The following is an 18,759-nucleotide window of genomic DNA, read 5'->3' as shown; positions in this document are numbered from 1 at the left end:
CTAATCATTCTCTCTCTCTCTCTCTCTCTCTCTCTCTCTCTCTCTCTCTCTCTCTCTCTCTCTCTCTCTCTCTCTCTCTCTCTCTCTCTCTCTCTCTCTCTCTCTCTCTCTCTCTCACTCTCTCACTCTCTCACTCTCACTGTTTATAGCATTTAAACATCAGAACACTTACAGATGATGTGGTAAGAGTCCTTTATTCAGGTTTCTCTCCTTCACTTTGTCAAATATTCACTCTTTCATTCTCTGTCTTGTTGTTCATTATCAACAAGCATACATTTTAAATTTGATTCCTCCTCTCTGATATGATTAACCCCATACACAGACTATTAGAGGACCCATGCTTAACACAGTATTTTAGTCTCATACTAACCACAGCATTTCATTCAGTCAGCTCAGGTTAAAAAAAAAAGAAAGCTTTTACTAATGTCACTACTAAAAAAACAAAACAATTTTTTTTTGTTACCTCCATTTTGGATTTTCTAAAGCTTTCCTTGAGACAATTGCTTGCTTTCTTGTGCTTCTAACACTTGAGAATGGCCTTTTATCAAGCATGTTTCATGCTTTATATACATCCCTAATGAGGCTGCATGTATCTGTAAAACTTATACAACTTGTTGTGAAGCTGTTCAGCTCATGGTAAGTGTCTGTTTGTCTGTCTGTCAACAGGGAATACATTACAATAATTCCTCTCTTTTCTATAAATTCATGGTAATTTTATCTAGATCTAACAAAAACAAAATCCAGAATTAACTCAGGAAACTTGACAATCAGGATGTAAGAATTGATCATAATAAATAACCAGAGAAACTGGAAATGCCTTGTTCAACATAAAATTAGGGCTGGGTGATAAAACCTTAATTATAATTATCGCAATATAATTTTCCTTGATAAAATGATAACAAGAGTTTGATAAATGCTCGATACAATGTTTAACGAACTAAAGTTTAGTGCTACTCATTTGAACCGTGCCGCCACGGACCATTTATCCACTCGGCAGCGCAGCATGAGCTTAGTATAGCACATGCGCTTGCTAAACGTCTCGGTTACGCGACCACTAAACAACGCCGTGGAATCCAGTGAGAAGCGCTTGAATTCAGCAAAGAATACAAATTGTCATGATTTAAACTAGTTTAAAGCCAGATGAAACAGCACTGACAAACAGGAGAAACGCTGTGCGAAACGATACAGTTAAAAGGTTTTTCCGTCTACAAATCACCATTTACCATGAATACAATCATATCGAATTGTATTATATTATTAATGTAGACATGCATTAATGGAGTAATAGAATATATTTACAGTATTTTTTTTATTAAGCTAGCATTTGTGCATTTATACTAAATGTGTTTAGGCTACTGTTTTTTTTATACACACTTTTTTTTTGTGTGCAATATGTGTGGTAATATTTTAGCGAATGCAAAATCAAGCTAATTAACAATTACATTTTTGAATTCTTATATTAGCAGTGATTGCTGGAATTGTTTTTGTATGATTTTCTCAATTTCTTTTGTAAGTTTGATGAATTAAAGATGGCAGTGAGCTGCATTCTGAAGCATGTTAGAATTTCATGTACTGGTATGAATTTCATTAAACATTGAGGGTGAAAAATGTTGTATCAAGCCTGTGCAGCTGGACCTGTTTCCTCTAGCAGCAGCAGAAGGTAATGAAATATTTTGGATGGAGGACTTTAGGTCATGGATTGGAGCAGTCAGTTAATTTAAACAGCACCTAGACCACCTTATCGATGGAACTCAGTGGGCATTTTTCACCCTCATGGTGAATAGCACCAACTTTGGCATTTAGCACTGCAATCACCTCCATCCTTCCTTCTATCTCAAATCTTCCTTCTCGCCTCCCTTCTGCCATGCTTACTCACTAATCATCTCTTCACCAGGTTTCCTCTTTCCTCAATACATTTCAATCTTCTCTTCTTTAATTCTTCGCCTCTTGGGTCATTTAATCCCCCCCCCCCCCCCCCCTCTCTCTCTCTCTCTCTCTCTCTCTCTCTCTCTCTCTCTCTCTCTCTCTCTCTCTCTCTCTCTCTCTCTCTCTCTCTCTCTCTCTCTCTCTCTCTCTCTCTCTCTCTCTCAAAATGTTTAGTTTCTTTTGCATTATGGATTGGCATCAAAATGTGTTTTTGTTTGTGTTGGTTTGGTATCGATTCTCGGTCTCTCGTTGCCAGAGGGAAGGTAGACCCAGGAACAGGGTAATCAGGATTATGATGAGGTAGACACCGCTGGGACACTCCTTTTCCCTCTCTCTATCATGCACCCTAAAGTCAGGTGCGGTCTGAAATGAACACATGACTGGATTGATTCATGTATGAATATGAAAAGAGACAAAATTAATGACAAATGGAGAATAAATTAAATTAGCAGATGCAATCTTGGTGGTTGACCTATATGTTGTCAAGGTCGATATTTTAAACAACGTAGCCTAAATAAATCAAATGCAAAGAAGTATTATAGCATTTTCTTTTTTATTATTAGTAATAGAACTGCATAAAAAAGCATGTACTCTGTGCATAACGATCTGTCTTTGTGAATTGGATACGGACAGGAAGATAATTATGTTGTCATTGGACATTCCCGATTGACAGTTTAAATTATTCTTGATTTCTTGTCTTTATGAAAAAGTTTTCCCAGTGCACGCAGACTTTACCAGATTGCTGAGTACACTGTTGTTCATAGTGTTTGTGAAAAATACTATAATAGGATAACAGAATCAAGAAGTTACCATCTAAATTATAAATCTGTTTATTTTACAGATTTATCAAGTTTAACAATAATTGTTTTTATATTTAATTTTTCAAATTATTTATTATTAGTTATTTCTTATAAATGAATATAAATTTCTTCAATTGTTATGCATTTGTTTTTAATATCTTTAAATTATGTAGTGTGATATATCAGCCACCCTGCTCTCTAAGATATCGGTATCGGGCATAAAAGAAAATCAATATCTGTTGATATAATAATTATTTCGAGAAAATTTGCAGAATTTGTAGGGTGGCAGAATAGTGTGGGACATGTTTTCGATGAGTGAATCATGTCCTTAGATAATGGAGGGCTTTTGTTTGGGCTGATGTTTGGTCATGGTAGAAATGTGTTTTGGTGCTGAGAGGCTGAATTACCAAAGAGGAGGTCTGGTGGAGTGTTCAGAAGAGGAATGAAGGGGATGGAGCCATTAGTAACATCAAAGTGTATGCCGGCGAAAAAGGGAGAGAGATTGTATGAAAGTAAGCCGCAGACTCACTCATAAACACCTAAACAGCCCTGAAAAGCACTTCATCATCTAGATCAGCTCGCGTCGGCTGAGGTATGATGCCTGTTGTTGTTATCGAGGTAGCGGCTGCACATATTTATTTATCTATTCACCGGTAACGAGTGTGGAATAGCAAAGCGCTTCTTCCCTCCGCTGGGGATGAATCTCTGTGATTAAACTGATCAGTGCCATCACTCAATGTAGCGAAGAGGCGCTTTAGGGCAGTGGCAAACAAAATTAGACAGATGATGGTGTCGTTTGGTATCAGACACCACACATTTGCTCCCTGCATCGGCTCTGTGCACTGTAGTCGCTAGCTACACTCTGATCTACTGCTTGTGTTTAATTAATTTTACATCAGTGTCATTGCTGATTATCTCAGCGTGTTGCTCTCCTTCTCGCCAAGATAATGCGCAATGGGTGGCGTTGGCAAAAAAAATTCTCGAAGATAACTGCTGCTAATTCACCCACCCCTTGAAAGAAAGGGGGCAAGGCCTCTGAAAATAAACCACCTACCTTTTCAGCCAACGCTGACATCTCAATCTCCCATCATCTCCCTGTTGCTCCCACAGGCCCAGGGAGAGAAAACAGCTCTCTGACAAATCTAATCCAATTAGGAAATCATTATCTGTGTGATGCGGGGGCCCACCATCTCGATATAAATCGACGGCAAGTTACGCTGTCTCTGCGGACGCTCTGTTCGTTAGGCATGCTGAATGTGGAGCTGACTGACTTCTAATGAACGTCTGCTTACAATAAGGAAGCTATAACTGATCATAAACAATGTTCACAGGGTTAAAGTGGGTATTTGCTAAAGATCTGAAAGCTTTTGAACTTCAGTTCATACCGAGCCACTCGCTTTTGTCAGTCACCATTTTAATCACATTTTATCTTTTCTACAGTGAAACTTTTTTTTTTACTGTAGAAAATATACAAATTCACACTCCGTGTACCTCCATATAATAATATTGAAGTTATTTTACTATGACTACAGAAAGCAGCATGCATGTTGAAGTTGTCATGGCAACCAAATACATAGCATGCAAATTACTTGTAAAGGGCCGAGTCAGTTTTGCCGCGCTAAACTTAGCTTACTAACTGGATTGAAAATACACTATAAACAATATTTTAAAGTAGGCTTTTAATAAGCAAATAAAGTAGTGAAAAATTACTTAATTTTTTTAAACAGACATCTGTTGGGCTGTAATCCGCAAAAATGCAGATTCATCACTTGACCGCTCAAGCAAATGAGATTGGAGCAGATGTTGGAGTTTGATTGGTTTTATGTAGTGCTGGGCGGTATACCGGTTCATACCGAATACCGGTGTTTATTTTTGTTATGATAGGAATTTTTTATATGCCACAATAACGATGTACAGTATGTCGTTTAAACAACGTTCGGCACGCGGCGCGACACTGTTTGAGAGGGTCCCTTTTCACTGTGGTGAGGGCACAACTATATGGGTTACTAACCGTGACGGTGAAGATGGATAGGTTAAACTATAATTGATAGCTGTCAAATATTACAGTGTTTCCCATACATTGGTTCACAATATCATCACTGCCCGCCACAAATAGGTTTTCCAAAAGTCTTTGACAGCATTTAATAAACATGCGCACTGCACGTTTTAAAGTCAAAATGCGGCACGGTTGTTTTTATATGAATGCATCTTTGAAGGGAACTGACTGTTTTTAGAAAAGTGTTGATGTTATTTTCATTTAGCCCTAATCTTTCTTTATCTTTCCTGATAAAGCAGCATTTATGAGCACTGCGCTGCTTTGTGTACAGCCGTTACCGGGGAAACCGCTATTTCTGCTGCTCCTAAAGTGCCTCCTGCTGGCACCTCTTTGTAAACAGCATGATTTTGTGGGGCCTTGTAAACCTGTATGAAAACTAGTGTGGAATTTTTCTACAATATTCCCTCATTACAGTAAAATAGGGCATTCTAAGTCAATCTACTGCAGTTTTTCCTCTCAATCAGTAGAAAATGTGGTTAACACCCAGTCATGCTTGGAAAAAAAAATAATACTGTCATTTATCGTGTAAATATTTTTTGTAATATTCATATTTTAAACCTTTTTTACACAGTTTACAGAATATACAAAAACAGTAATATTGTGAAATGATTACAATTAAATCTAACTGTTTTCTGTTTTAATGCATTTCAAAAAAATTTTTTTTCAGCCAATCTTTAGTGTCACATGATCCTTTAGAAATCATTCTAGTATGCTGATTTATTTAGTGTTCAAATAACATTGCTTTTATTTCATTGTTAAAAAACGGTTGCGTAGCTTAAAGGGGTGGTTGATTGATTTCACTTTTCTAACTTTAGTTAGTGTGTAATGTTGCTGTTTGAGCATAAACAACATCTGCAAAGTTACAATGCTCAAAGTTCAAAGCAAAGGAAGATATTTGAATCGTTTTTTAAGGACTACAACAAACGGCTGGTAGGGACTACACGACATTCCTCCTGGGTTAGTGACATCACCAACCCTAGAATTTACATAAACCCCTCCCCGGGAACACGATTTATAGATTATCATGACAGAATATGCTAATCAATGACTAGAAGATAACTCCACATCAGCAATATAAATTCATCAACTAACCATTCAGAAATGTCCTGTTGCAATCTACGTTGTCACTTCTTTAATCTCTCCATCGTTGTCTAGCCTTTGAACATAAAAGGCTAAAAGTTTTTGAAATTTTCAGTGTGTGTCTGTGTGAGGTAATTGGAGCTGCTAACACACAAACACACACAGGAGCTCTTGAAGCTCCGCCCTCTGTGCTGGGATGCAGCAGCTCATTTGCATTTAAAGGGACAGAAACAAAAACGGTGCATTTTTGCTCACCCTCAAAAAAAGTAACAATTTTAACATGCTATATAAAAATATCTGTTGGGTATTTTGAGCTTAAACTTAACATACACACTTTGGGGACATCAGAAACTTATTTTACATCTTGTGAAAAGGGCATTATACCTAACCATTTAATATTTTTGTGCAAACCGTGATAATTTTTTCAGGATTCTTTGTATAGAAATTTCAAAAGAACAGTATTTATTTGAACAAAAAATCATTTGTATCATTGAGAATTACTGACCCCAAAGTTGTATATTTTGCACTTTCAAATGGAGAAAAAAAATAAAAACATCAACATAACATAGGCGAATTAATTTATTAGCATATAACCAGTCTCACTCATACTCACTCAAATGTCTCATTTTTCTCTTAGTTGGACAGGTTTTCCAGTATCCGGATCCCTGGCAGTAAAAAGGAACGGCCACACCTCTCCCACATGTCCAAGCATTCCTCTTCTGGTGACTGGTCCACTTCCTCTGAATTTGAGGAGCTTTCTTCAAAAATCACATCGGAGAAAGAAATCCTTGCCCTCTTTGAGAAAATGATGGTAAGATGTATTTAGATATAGACAAATATATTATGTAATTCTGAAATGCATAAACAGAAACAAACATTGGGCCTCATTCACTAATAATTGCGAGGTTTATTGGTATCTATACGCACAGGAGAACTTCTGACCAAAAATGTTCCTCCTGATTCCCAAAACGTGCGTACGCACATTTTCTTAACCTTGTTTGCATGGTAATGAATTTGTAGTATTCTAAATGAGTGACCATGTGCACAAGGTTAGTAATTTGCAAAAAACACACCCATGTCCATGTAGGGGCTTTCCGCACACCTTTCCTTTTGTCGCCCTCAGCAAACATGATGCTCTCTAAAGTCACGCTGAGAGCATGCGCAGCAAGATCCTCAAGTCTGCCATCCTCAAAACATCATTCCTGCGAACATTTATTCACTTTAGCATATAGATTGTATGAGTAAATTAATCCACACAGAAAAATTTGATTTATAAAATCAAAACAGTAATTTTAAAAGATGTAATTTCACAAACGGCATGTCTGATTCAGCGGTGCTGCTCTCTCTCTCTCTCTCTCTCTTTCTCTCTCTTTCTCTCTCTCTTTCTCTCTCTCTCTCTTTCTCGTCTCTTTCTCTCTCTCTCTCTTTCTCTCTCTTTCTCTCTCTCTCTCTTTCTCTCTCTCTTTCTCTCCTCTCTCTCTTTCTCTTTCTCTCTCTCTCTCTCTCTCTCTCTCTCTCTCTCTCTCTCTCTCTCTCTCTCTCTCTCTCTCTCTCTCTCTCTCTCTCTCTCTCTGACCGGTAAAGCTGAACCTAAAACAGTGGCAGCGGTGTCCAGAAGCGGTGCCAAATTCACGTGACCTATTAGATTTTAAATAACTTGCCCAAACAGCAAACAATTCCAGCAGTAAAGATTTAGCTTCTTGGTTGATGCTGTCACCCAAATTAAGCTCTGGTGTAGGTTTTACTTTACTGATTAACTTCTGCTTTTCTTTAAAAGTTAATCTTGAAAACGGGGTGGATAATTAGCAACAATGTTCTCACAAATGTTGCTTAAATGTACTTAAGATGAAACATGTAGGCTATGTATAAAATTCCGTCTTAAGTTTATAGGACCACTCAGAGAATGTGATTTCTGTGTACGTGTGGTTTCAGTTGTTCCTAAATTCAATAAAATTTTAAACAAAGTATGCGTGGTCAGTAAATGAGCCCCAATTTCTGACTGTAAAGGATTTGTTGATATACATTCACGCTATTGTACATGTCTGCTTACTGTCGACATGTATAAAACCAGTTAATTATCACTCCTACACAATGACCTTTATCAACCTTTCAAACAAAATAATCACTAGAGGTTTATTTGCAATTATGTTTTAAGAAATGCAACCTTTTCATAATGAAATGGATTGTTATGAGGCACTGACCTCAATCAGCTTGTATTCAGAGAAGGACAAGGCCCTCATGTCTATAAATGCACATACTCACTCGCATCATACAGACACGGACAAATGTTTGCAAGCACCTTCGTTTATTGTGGTAAAATACACAAATAAAAAAAAGAATAGAGATGGTTTGAATTATTTTATTTTTTTAAACTGATGCTTAACCTACAATATAGTTTTGATTTGGATTTTGGCATTACTAAGTAATTGCAAAATTGCACATTGTCAGATTTAATAAGCACTTACAATAAAAATTATTTTGTAGAATGCCTGTTGAAATGTATTTATTGTACTAATATTTTTGTCAATTTAAATGTAAAAGTTTTAGGCCTGTATAAGATTTATTTCTCTTTTTAAACTTTTTGACCTTTCATCAGGTTTCTTATAAGAAGTAAAAAATCTTCACTTTAAAAACTTTTGTTTAGACTTTTAGATATGGACACAATTATGCAGCTGTCGAAAGTTAACTGATTGCACTTTTGTCATACATTTTAACTCACATCTATCTATTTCATCCAATTTCTCTCAAGTATCATTTTAAAACATTGCACAGTCCCCCACTGCCTGAGCGCTATCGTACGGAGGTCCCTGTCTCTGCCCTTTCTAAGAGTGGAGGCAGTGTTAGCGGTTGAGCAGCGTCCCAAAGCGCAGGATTGAGTGACAGGAGCAGCCACTGCTGGGTAGAGAAGGAAGAGTGTGGATAACGTGGGCAGAGACGCAGTCATTAGTCATGGCAAGTACGGGTTTGGATACATGAGCATGCCAGCAGAGGTGACAGGGCCAACAGTGGTAATGGATGCTTTTCTGCTCTGCTCCCTATCCGCACCTATCCCAGCATCCTCCTCTCTTTCTCTCGCTCTGACACACGAGGACTGCATCACGCCTGCGAACCCATGAGTGAAATCTTAAACGGCTCTGCTGATCTATCCTCTCTGGAAAGGGATGAAAGGGAGAGAAGCTGTGGGGAAAGGGAAATAAGATTGGAGGACACTAGGAACATCGTATGCAGCTGTTATTGTTTTTCTCTCTCATCTACCTTTCCCTCCCTTATTGATTTTATTGTTCTGTCTTTTGCCTTGAGATTTCCACGCCCTTTCTATCTTTTGATGGTAGTTGTAAACTGTCCACGGATACACGCTAGTTCTTTTCTCTTTCTCCTTCTCTGTCAGAGATGGTGAGTTTGAGTAGTGCAGTACACTAGTTTTCTTTGGCACAGGACGTGTTGCTTCAGTAATCTTGGAAGTGAAATTGCCAAGTATATCTGCCAATGTCTGTCTTAGCAGTACAACAGGTTCAGATTTATGAACATGCTCATTTCTGTTTCACTGTTAATTTCTAATCTTTTCACAAATTGGCCCATTACATTTTTCTAATACATAATTCATGACTTCATCAATCAGGCTTGGTACTAATCTTTAAAAGATCTCACAAAGTTGCACACAGAAATGTCCACATAGACAACAGATGTTTATAATACCAGTTTTGCAAAAATTGACTTTTATTAATCAGTTATTTAAATTTCAAAGTATTTACTCAAAAACACTTGATGACTTCCTTTAAAAACCAGGGCAGATTTTTATATTCAGTTTTAGCTTTCAGAGACCCAGCGTAGCAAAATTGCTTGTTCGTTTAAACCAATTAAATTATACAGAACTTTCACTAAATGTAAAAACTACACATATCTATCTGATGCTCTGAAATTATCACAACCGTTATGGAAATTATCACAACCGTTACAACCGTTATGTGTAGCTGCATAAGAAATGCCGCCACACAAAATAGCGATAGCCAGCTGACATAGGTTAATTTGTTCCAGAAGTGTTAAGAACTATTTACAAGTAGTACGTTTTTTTTACATCTACATATTGTCAGTACATGTATATAAAAAAATTAATTAAAAAAAATATTTCTATGCGTCTAGTGATAGGAAAAGGCTTATGTGCCCTAAAAATTTGAACGGACATAAATTTGAGACTAAGTGTAGTGAAAATCCAACGCTGTCCATTAGGGCTGGAAAGATGCGTTGACGTAATTGATTACATCGATTACCTAAATTAGTCTATTTGCATGGAATGCGAACGCTTTTTATAAAATGGTGCTCTGCACACTCTGTAAAACTGGAATATGGTTGTCAGTCTCATGTTTTGTGCTTAATATGGCTGCGTTCATACAGCATTCTGCCGTGGCTGAAACGTACTCTCTGCAACTGGTTACAAAGCTTTTAACGCTGTTGCTGGTTATTTAAAATATCTAATGGATGAACTTGCGCCTCGATTGGACACGTGCTGTCGATCATGGTAAAACTTCACGGTTTTATGGACGCCGCCATGTTTGACGCTGTCGCTATGGTTACCTCTATGGTTACCGCTATGGTTAGTTAGAATGCGGTTTCATCATACAACTGAATGAACATATTCAAGCAGCTACTTTAATCTCCTGACTGAACAAAACATTTCATTTCATTTTCACACTTGTAAGCAATTGCTGCTGTAAATCCCAAAAATGTACTGTGAACGCAGCCATAGTAAACACACGGTTCAAATTACTCAGGGTTTGGTTTGTATTACGGTTTTAGGGTCACGGTTTCAGTACGATTCAGTATGTGCTATGTTCAGGGAAAAAAGGACTACTTTCAAATAAAAATAAAGAAAATGAGAACAAATAATCTAACTACTGAGCAACAGCACAAATTAATACAATAGAACAAAGATACAAATAAAATAAACAGTGCTTTTCAAGCTTTTCAGGTAGGTCTAACACTAGTTTTCAGGTGCAGAAATTGAATAAAGTAATAAAATGTAAAATAACATTGCATATTTGACTGTATGAATTAAAGACGAATCCTTATTTAAGTAACAAAAGCTATTCAATCAAGAGCAGAGAGTGATTTCCTTGTCTTTTGTTGTTTGATTAACATTAAAAACACATACAGCAATATTAGGCTGCTGTCACTTTATGATATAATGCACTGATCCAATTCACTGATACACATGCCTCGACTGTTTCATTCACTTAAGACATAACTGACTATAGCCCCTTTCACACAGAGATTCCGGAAAATACACGGATAAAGTGACCTGGGATTTGACCCGGGTTCGTTTGATTTTGGTTCATTCACACTGCCAGTGATTTTCCGGAATCAGAGAGTGCGTTCACACACAACCCGTAAAAATCCCGTAAAGACACGTGACATTGATGTGACTTGTAATCTCAGCAGCGTCTTAAGTTTGCTTATGAGCTTCTCTCTCTCTCTCTCTCTCTCTCTCTCTCTCTCTCTCTCTCTCTCTCTCCTCTCTCTCTCCTCTCTCTCTCTCTCTCTCTCTCTCTCTCTCTCTCTCTCTCTCTCTCTCTCTCTCTCTCTCTCTCTCTCTCTCTCTCTACGCTTGTGCATTTATTTTATTTTTTTTCTGATTCGATCATAAAATTGCGCTTTACGTACCGTTTCACAGCTGGCAAGCGATCCCGGCTTCAGCGTCATCACTACGACACGGCATTATTACGGCTTTTGTTCACACAGCGCGCGTTCCGGGTCTGAACACGGCAATGTTACTAGGTCCCCAACCCGGCATCGATCCCGGCATAAATCCCGGGTTGAGTTTGCGTTCACACAGAAGGCGCTCTGGCAATTTGCCGGCAATTTCCCGGGTTCAAAGCGCTGTGTGAAAGGGGCTTATGTCTGCTAGGATACTCCCCAAGACAGCCATGTTGACATCATTTTTGACATCACCAAACAGCGCAAGACTTGAAAGAGAACTCAATATTTGTGCGCTGTCTGAGACTCGGCTTTCCGTGTGCGTGCTTTGGATGTGTGTGCAAAAAAATCTTCCCACAGCGTGCACGAGTTCTTTCGCGTCTTTTTCTCTTGAATGTTTAAATTGGCAAATCTTAAGAGTTTAGTTTAAATACAACCTGTGCGGTTTCAGTCTCACTAGTGCTCGTACGCTATCAACACCTGCTATCAACACCCAGCATGGCAATTTTGCAACATTTATCCAAATTATATGTAGATGCAAATTTTGTCTAAATAAAATGGCTTTAATAATTATTTTATATTCCTTTTTCCTGTAATACTTCAATGTCTTAAATATATCAGTCTTTCTTTGTTTTTGTCATTTTCATCTCCTTTTTCTTAATGTATCTGCCTGATGGATTCACGAGTCGAGGTTGACATCCTGCGGTTTCATTTATTTGCAGTTCCAAAAAGAACAGGTGTTAAGTCAGTCAAGTCAAGTCAAGTTTATTTGTATAGCGCTTTTCACAATACAGATTGCATCAAAGCAGCTTCACAGTATTAAATTAAAATAATACAACAAAGTTTGTTTCAAGAGGAATTTATTGATTGATAAAATTAAATTAAATATCCCCAAAATATCCCCAACATGGGCATGGTTTAGGCATGGTTTGATTCATGTGAGCATTGAAAGATGTGAGAGCTCTTTGCTCTTCTCTGCTAAGTTAACTGGAATCTCCAGTACTATTTTTCTTGTAGATATCAGTATATGATTCATTAGTCTCTTTTGTTTGGATCAAATGTTTCGTCGCTTGTAATGATGGAGATTCTCATAAAGCAGGTCACAACACTGAAGGACTTGATGTTTTTTCTTGTAACATGATATTTTCCTTCTCTTGTATGTGGTTTGTATTTTCAGGAGGATATGAATCTTAATGAAGAGAAGAAAGCACCACTCAGAGAGAAGGACTTGGGCACAAAAAGGGAGATGGTCCTTCAGTACATAATCACAGCTGCAAAAACCGTAAGTCAAAGAATAATTGCAGCCACACAGACTAACATATAAACCTGAAAGCATGAGCTTCCTTTTGCTTCATAATGGATTTCCATAATTAACCCTGATACTGAATACAGGCATGAAAACTCCTCACCTTTCGGCGAAATTCGCCGTTTTAAAACCAAAATGGGTCACCTACGTGATTTGTGCAGATCCGATGAGAAAATATTTGGGAGTGGGGGGTCGTGAGAGAACCTTTTCAATGAAAATCTCAAATGAAGATCGCGGAACTCCAGCTTACTTGTCTGTGTTTTCAGATCATCTGCGCTTCTTCAGAAGTGTAGAAAGCGCGTGCGCACGCACGTATGGTTGCCAGATACTATTGAAAAGACCGGGTAGAAAACGTGCTCTTTTAATAGAAAAGCTCTGACTGGTGTTTAAATTATTGAAATCTGGCAACCGTAAGCATGAACGCTCATAAAAACAGTCTGTAATATGTTGTCTTCTCCTTTATTTGACGAAAATAAGTGGTTTTGGTCAAGTTTTAATTTTATTTTTAAACCCATTTCAGTCTCGTCTTTTTTTGTCAACGATATTGCATGTGTTGATATAGTCACAGTTATCGTTTAATGATGTGGGTGTCGTCTCTAATCGCCTTGTCTTGGTCATGGGAAAAAAGGTCACCAAAGTAAATTTTTTCGTTAACGAAATTAACACTGGTGACTATATTTATTTATATATATATATTTATATATATTTATATTTATTTATTTATTTATTTTTTGCCAAAATTTTAGACCCCCTTCAAATTTTGCTTTTGAGGCTTTCAGGGGGTCTCATGGGTTAATCCCGTACCCCCCCGGTATTTCGCACGGAGAGATAGGAGAGAGTGATGCACTGCAAAGGATCCAGTAGTGCTCAGGATCTCAAAAAAACAGGCGGCTGAAGAGGAGAAGAGGGCAAGGCTGAGACATGCTGCTAAACAGAGAAAACCGGCCCTTGAGATTCTGATTCAGGCGAAAAAGATAAAATAATCTCTTGGTGTGTGTTGTGTAAATACTTGCCTCCACACATTAAAATGGCCCCCATATTTGATATGTTTTATGTGTTATTATATATCCTATTTATTCTTTGTGCAGCACTTTTGTAACCTTGTTTTTTAAAATGTGATGTGTATATATATATATATATATATATATATAAAGTTGATTGGATTTTTTGCTGCCGTATCCTTCTCACCTTTTTTACCCCTGACCAGTTTTCATGTCTGGAATAAGACAGACTAGTTTGACCTAAAGACCATAGGAGGTCACGTCACAGACTGCTCCAATCAGTTACTCGATCCCATGTCAGATGTGTCAGTGTCTTTGTAAAACAACAAAATAATAAGTTAAGGTGCAGGACCACCACAAAGACACCATGTGCATGTATGTCATTGTTAATTTGTTGTTGTGTGCCTGTGCTGACTGTGTGTGAGTTTATTATACTGGTGGGTTTGCCCTGATGAAAATATCTGTAACTGCAGGCCTCTTATGATGACACCGACAGGCTAAAGACTGTATTTATCGGAGATGATTGCCCTCATTTTAGTTTGTCTCTTTTGTTCTCTTGTCCTGAGGTGAGAGGGAGGTGTTGAGTCTCCTCATGTATACTTATGAACCCATTTTTCTGTGGTAAAGGATGGCAAGATGTGATTTTACATAATCTCCCAATGTGTAATTCACCATTTCACTTTTTTACAAACAGTCGAGTTTTTATGCTAGAATACTGGAGGAAGAAGACCTGCTGTTGAGAAATAAAAACAGACATTAATATAAATCCTCCTCCTCCTTTGTTTTTAATATGAAAGCTTGGCTTCTCAGTGATGCCAAAACAATTAATCTGTAATGGCTTTAAAAGGAGTGAGAAAAGAGGAGTGAGGAGTGAGTTTTTTAATAGTCCTCCTTTAAAGGTGACGACATGCCCCTTTTCACAAGATGTAATATAAATCTATGGTGTCCCCAGAATGTGTCTGTGAAATTTCAGCTCAAAATATCCTCCAGATCATTTATTATAGCTTGACAAATTGCCCCCTTTTTGGATGTGAGCAAAAACGCACTGTTTTTGTGTGTGTGCCTTTAAATGAGCTGCTGCTCCCCGCCCCCGTTCAGAAGAGGGCCGATCCTTTACACAAGCTTTGGATACAATTACAAAACACGCAAATGTCACTCATCCAAAATCTCAGAAATAACCAGTAGTGAAGTGCAGCCTTACAGAGAAGACTCCAGGAAGAGGTTGCAACTTTTAGACGCACATGAATGTTTCTGAATGGTTAGTGGATACATTCATGTAGTTGTAGAGTTACATTGATTCATCTAATCGACTTGCTTGTACCATCATGTTTAACTTTTACTCAAGTTGACACAGTTCCCTGAGGTCTTTATAAGACAGCTGTGACATTTTTTTTTTTGTGGTCAAATAGTGTTCTGTGCTCATCTGTGAAGCCAATGAACGACAGTTTTCATGCTTTGCTCGAACTTTTGCCATTGCGTTAGAACTGGTTGTCGCTTGCAAAAAAAAATGGCGGTGCCGTGGGTGGAAACGTGCAGATTAAGGGGCGGAAATGTTATAATAAGATCCCCTTCCCACGTCAGAAGTGGAGGGAAATCTGATCGGCTTATTTTTTTTACATTCTTTCAGAGAGGGGCTTACCAAAACAATTACTGAGTTGTCACTTTTCACATTTTCTGTGTTGATAGATGCACCAGGGACCCGATTATAGCACTTAAACGTCAAAAAGTCAGATTTTCATGATATGTCCCCTTTTACATTTATTAACATTGTATACCTAATTCGGCTTGTATGTTAATCAACTTGCTGATTGATTAATTAGAGTTTGCTAGATTAGCTTTAGAAACAAAAAAGCATCAGGTGCTCATCAAAAACTATAGGTGGGAGTTATTTGCCCCAAGCTTTCTTCCTTATGCATGCTGATTGGAGCTCTCTGCATTAGATTCATTTCTGAGTTTTAAGCCATGCTGCTTAGAGGATTGTTTGTCTGTTTTTAAGTCCCGATGTGTTGGTGAGACAGACTGACAAGTGTAAACGTCTTAGAATTGAGCGTGTTCAACAAATCCTCCAGTTCTTCCACTGCACGATATAGCTACACACAAGTGGAAACACTATATGCAAGATTCAGGCGAGATGGATAAAAAACTGCATGTTTTTCTGCCGAAATTAATTCCCCAATCTAATCCTCCTGTCGGTTAGCTTTGTGTTCATTTACTGGGCCTATGAACGGTGGAAGAGAAACAAGAACAAGGGAGTTTAATTATAATGCTGCTCCCCTCTTTCCGCTGAGAATTTAATTATTTTGGAGTGCTTGGAGATTTCAGGATGATTCAATTTGAATTGTATTTGTTATCTGGAGTGGCTGGTCAGGACTTGTGTTTTTTTTCCAATCAGCTTTCTTTTTCTACATTTAGAGTGCTGAAACTCATTGACCTTGGACAATCATGATAAAACTCTCAATGTATTGGAATCTTTAGATTTTTCTCAGATAAAATGACCTAAATAAATGAACCAACATTTTAATTCTATCAAATAAATAACATGACGCTCATCCATGTTGATTTACTACACTCGTAAAAATAAAGGTTCTTTATTGGCATTGATGGTTCCATGAAGAACCTTTAACATCTATGGAACCTTTCAATCGCACAAAAGGTTCTCTATCACAGTTATTGCTGTGAAAAACCCATTTGGAACCTTTATCTTTTTTTTTACCGTTGTCTTTCATTTTAGTGTATGCTGGTGGACAAACCTTTTGAAGGCAATAAAGGTGTTTGACAGAAATCAAGGCTTTTGAAAAGGAACACTATTAAACATTTATAGGAATGCTTCTTACCCTGCATTCCCCCAAAAAAAAAAAAAAAAAATAGACTTAAAGATCTACAACCTTATCTACAAGGTTAAAAATGAAGGTTGAAAAACCACTTGCAAATTTAAACCATTTAATCAAGTAATTGTTTTTAGAAACACCTTGGGGTCAGGTGAACCTGAAAACCAGCCTTAGGCCCTGTTTACACGAGAACGCTTGCGGGTGAAAACGTAAAAATATTTTATCAGATGTGCCTTTCGTTTAGACGGCAACAGCGTTTTTGGGGCTTAAAAACGCAAAAAAGTGAAACCACCCTCCAGAGTGGAAATTTTAAAAACGCTCCATCGTCGCGTTCCCGTCTAAAGGGTAAAAACGCAAAAGTCTGCTAGACTGCTAGGTTGTACGCAGTCGCGCGGACTTGGTGTTGTTGTGTGGCAGTGCTTCACATTGCCACCTAGCTGCCTGGAGTGCATACTACATCGAATTTCACACACTTTTGCGTCACCATATGCATGCAGATTTCCCCCCCATAACGCTCGTCTAAATGCAGAATAAAAAGTGATAACGCAACGCCACTTTTGCGTTTTCTCTTCAGATCATTTCCGTGTAAACACAGCCTTATTATCCTGGGCTTCAGTTTAGACTGCCTGTTTGTTCAAGGAACCCACCAACTACTTGATTTTGAAAATGTATAGGGTTTTGCACATCCTCTCTTTGTAGGTTATACATAAAATGTATTGCAAATCCTTTATAAAATTGAATCTGTTGGACAGAACAGACAGTGATGTATTGGTGTTTTCGGAATTTCCCTTTTCATACTCAAATAAGCTTCTCCTCACACTACCTTGACTAGTTTGATGGATGGACATTACTTTAAATGTGGAAAACGTCCTGGAGTTTCTTTCTCTCTCTATCATGCACCCGCATGCTTCTGCCCTCCTTCATCTCTCACTCTCTCAATCTCTTGTCTTTTGACATTCAGGCCTGGTTGTTTACCCCCTGTCCGTGTTCTTGACGAATAATTGCCTTTCAGTGAAGCCTTTCCTGTTGGCTCTGCTCCTTCGTCTCGCTTGGTAATTGAAACTATAGATTCTGGCATAGGCTCCTCTCCCTCTCTGTTAACAACATTCACCTTTTAAAACATTCACCTTGCCATTGCCAGCATAGAGTGTGGGTATAATTACCATTCACTGTACCTTGAATGAATGTTCATAATCAAAGCTTTTGCTCTTTTGGAAATTGATGCATTGTCATTAGGTCTTGATTAGTGCTCATTAAATAATATTAAAAGAGCTGGAAACAACAAATCCCTGATGTTCAAATGCAAGTAGCATATCGGTGTGATGGACAGTGTGGCATTTAAAATGCAAACAGTGATGTCATCATCCAGCTCAATTGTTTTCATACAATAGTATCAGTGCAGTCAAATTAAATGACAGTCATTGAAAGTCAATTCAGTCAACTAAAATTCATGAATTTGTTATTGATGGATGGGTAGGTACTAAGTAGAAGGAATACAGTATGCAGTAGAAAGGAGGATAGATGGATTGGGTGGATAGATTAGGTGGATGATTTGGATGATAGGTAGATAGATGGGTGGATAGATTAATAGAACTGGGTGTAATGGTTCTGTTCTTATCATGGTTGTAGGGTCATGGTTTTGGTATGTTTTGATATGTGCTATGTTCAGGAAAAATAAGGACTACTTTCAAATTAAAATAAAGAAAATAAGAACAAATAATCAAACTACAAGCAATAGCACAAATAAATACAATAGAGCTGCGGTCGGGAATCTATGGCTCACAAGCCACACCTGGCACACTATGGCTCCAGGTCTCACACCCTTTACCAATATGATCGGTAAAAAAATGGACGCATCAATAGAGATCAACTTTCTGTAGAAAAAGCAACCAATTACAATTGCTTTGTATCTACCGAAGTTAATGAAAAGAAAGGTTTCGAATAATAATATATTTCAAGTTGTACAGGCCAAAGTGCGCGACAGAAATCCTTGAGCTCCTGCACTCAGATTCAAGCAGCTACATAGCTTGTTTGTGGTAATGGCAAAAACTATTTTTAGAACAGCAGTGAA

The 18,759-nt window shown here is 37.8% G+C and overlaps 1 protein-coding gene across 3 annotated transcripts in view; it reads left to right on the top strand.

The window, feature by feature from the left end:
- The window catches only part of diaph3 (diaphanous-related formin 3), a 330,760-nt gene that overhangs the window by 22,406 nt on the left and 289,595 nt on the right, over positions 1 to 18,759 (top strand). For 2 of the 3 annotated variants that reach the window (XM_082156057.1, XM_082156056.1), the window contains 3 exons: positions 150 to 182; positions 6,500 to 6,673; positions 12,731 to 12,835. In XM_082156057.1, the coding sequence (XP_082012183.1) occupies positions 150 to 182; positions 6,500 to 6,673; positions 12,731 to 12,835 (312 nt within the window). The remainder of the gene's footprint in view (positions 1 to 149; positions 183 to 6,499; positions 6,674 to 12,730; positions 12,836 to 18,759) is intronic. The other variant, XM_082156058.1, reaches the window with a different exon arrangement.

This window comes from Leuciscus leuciscus (assembly GCF_965113295.1).
Source record: "Leuciscus leuciscus genome assembly, chromosome: 23".
Classification (NCBI taxonomy): Eukaryota; Metazoa; Chordata; class Actinopteri; order Cypriniformes; family Leuciscidae; genus Leuciscus; species Leuciscus leuciscus.
This window is presented reverse-complemented; position numbering and strand designations above follow the sequence as displayed.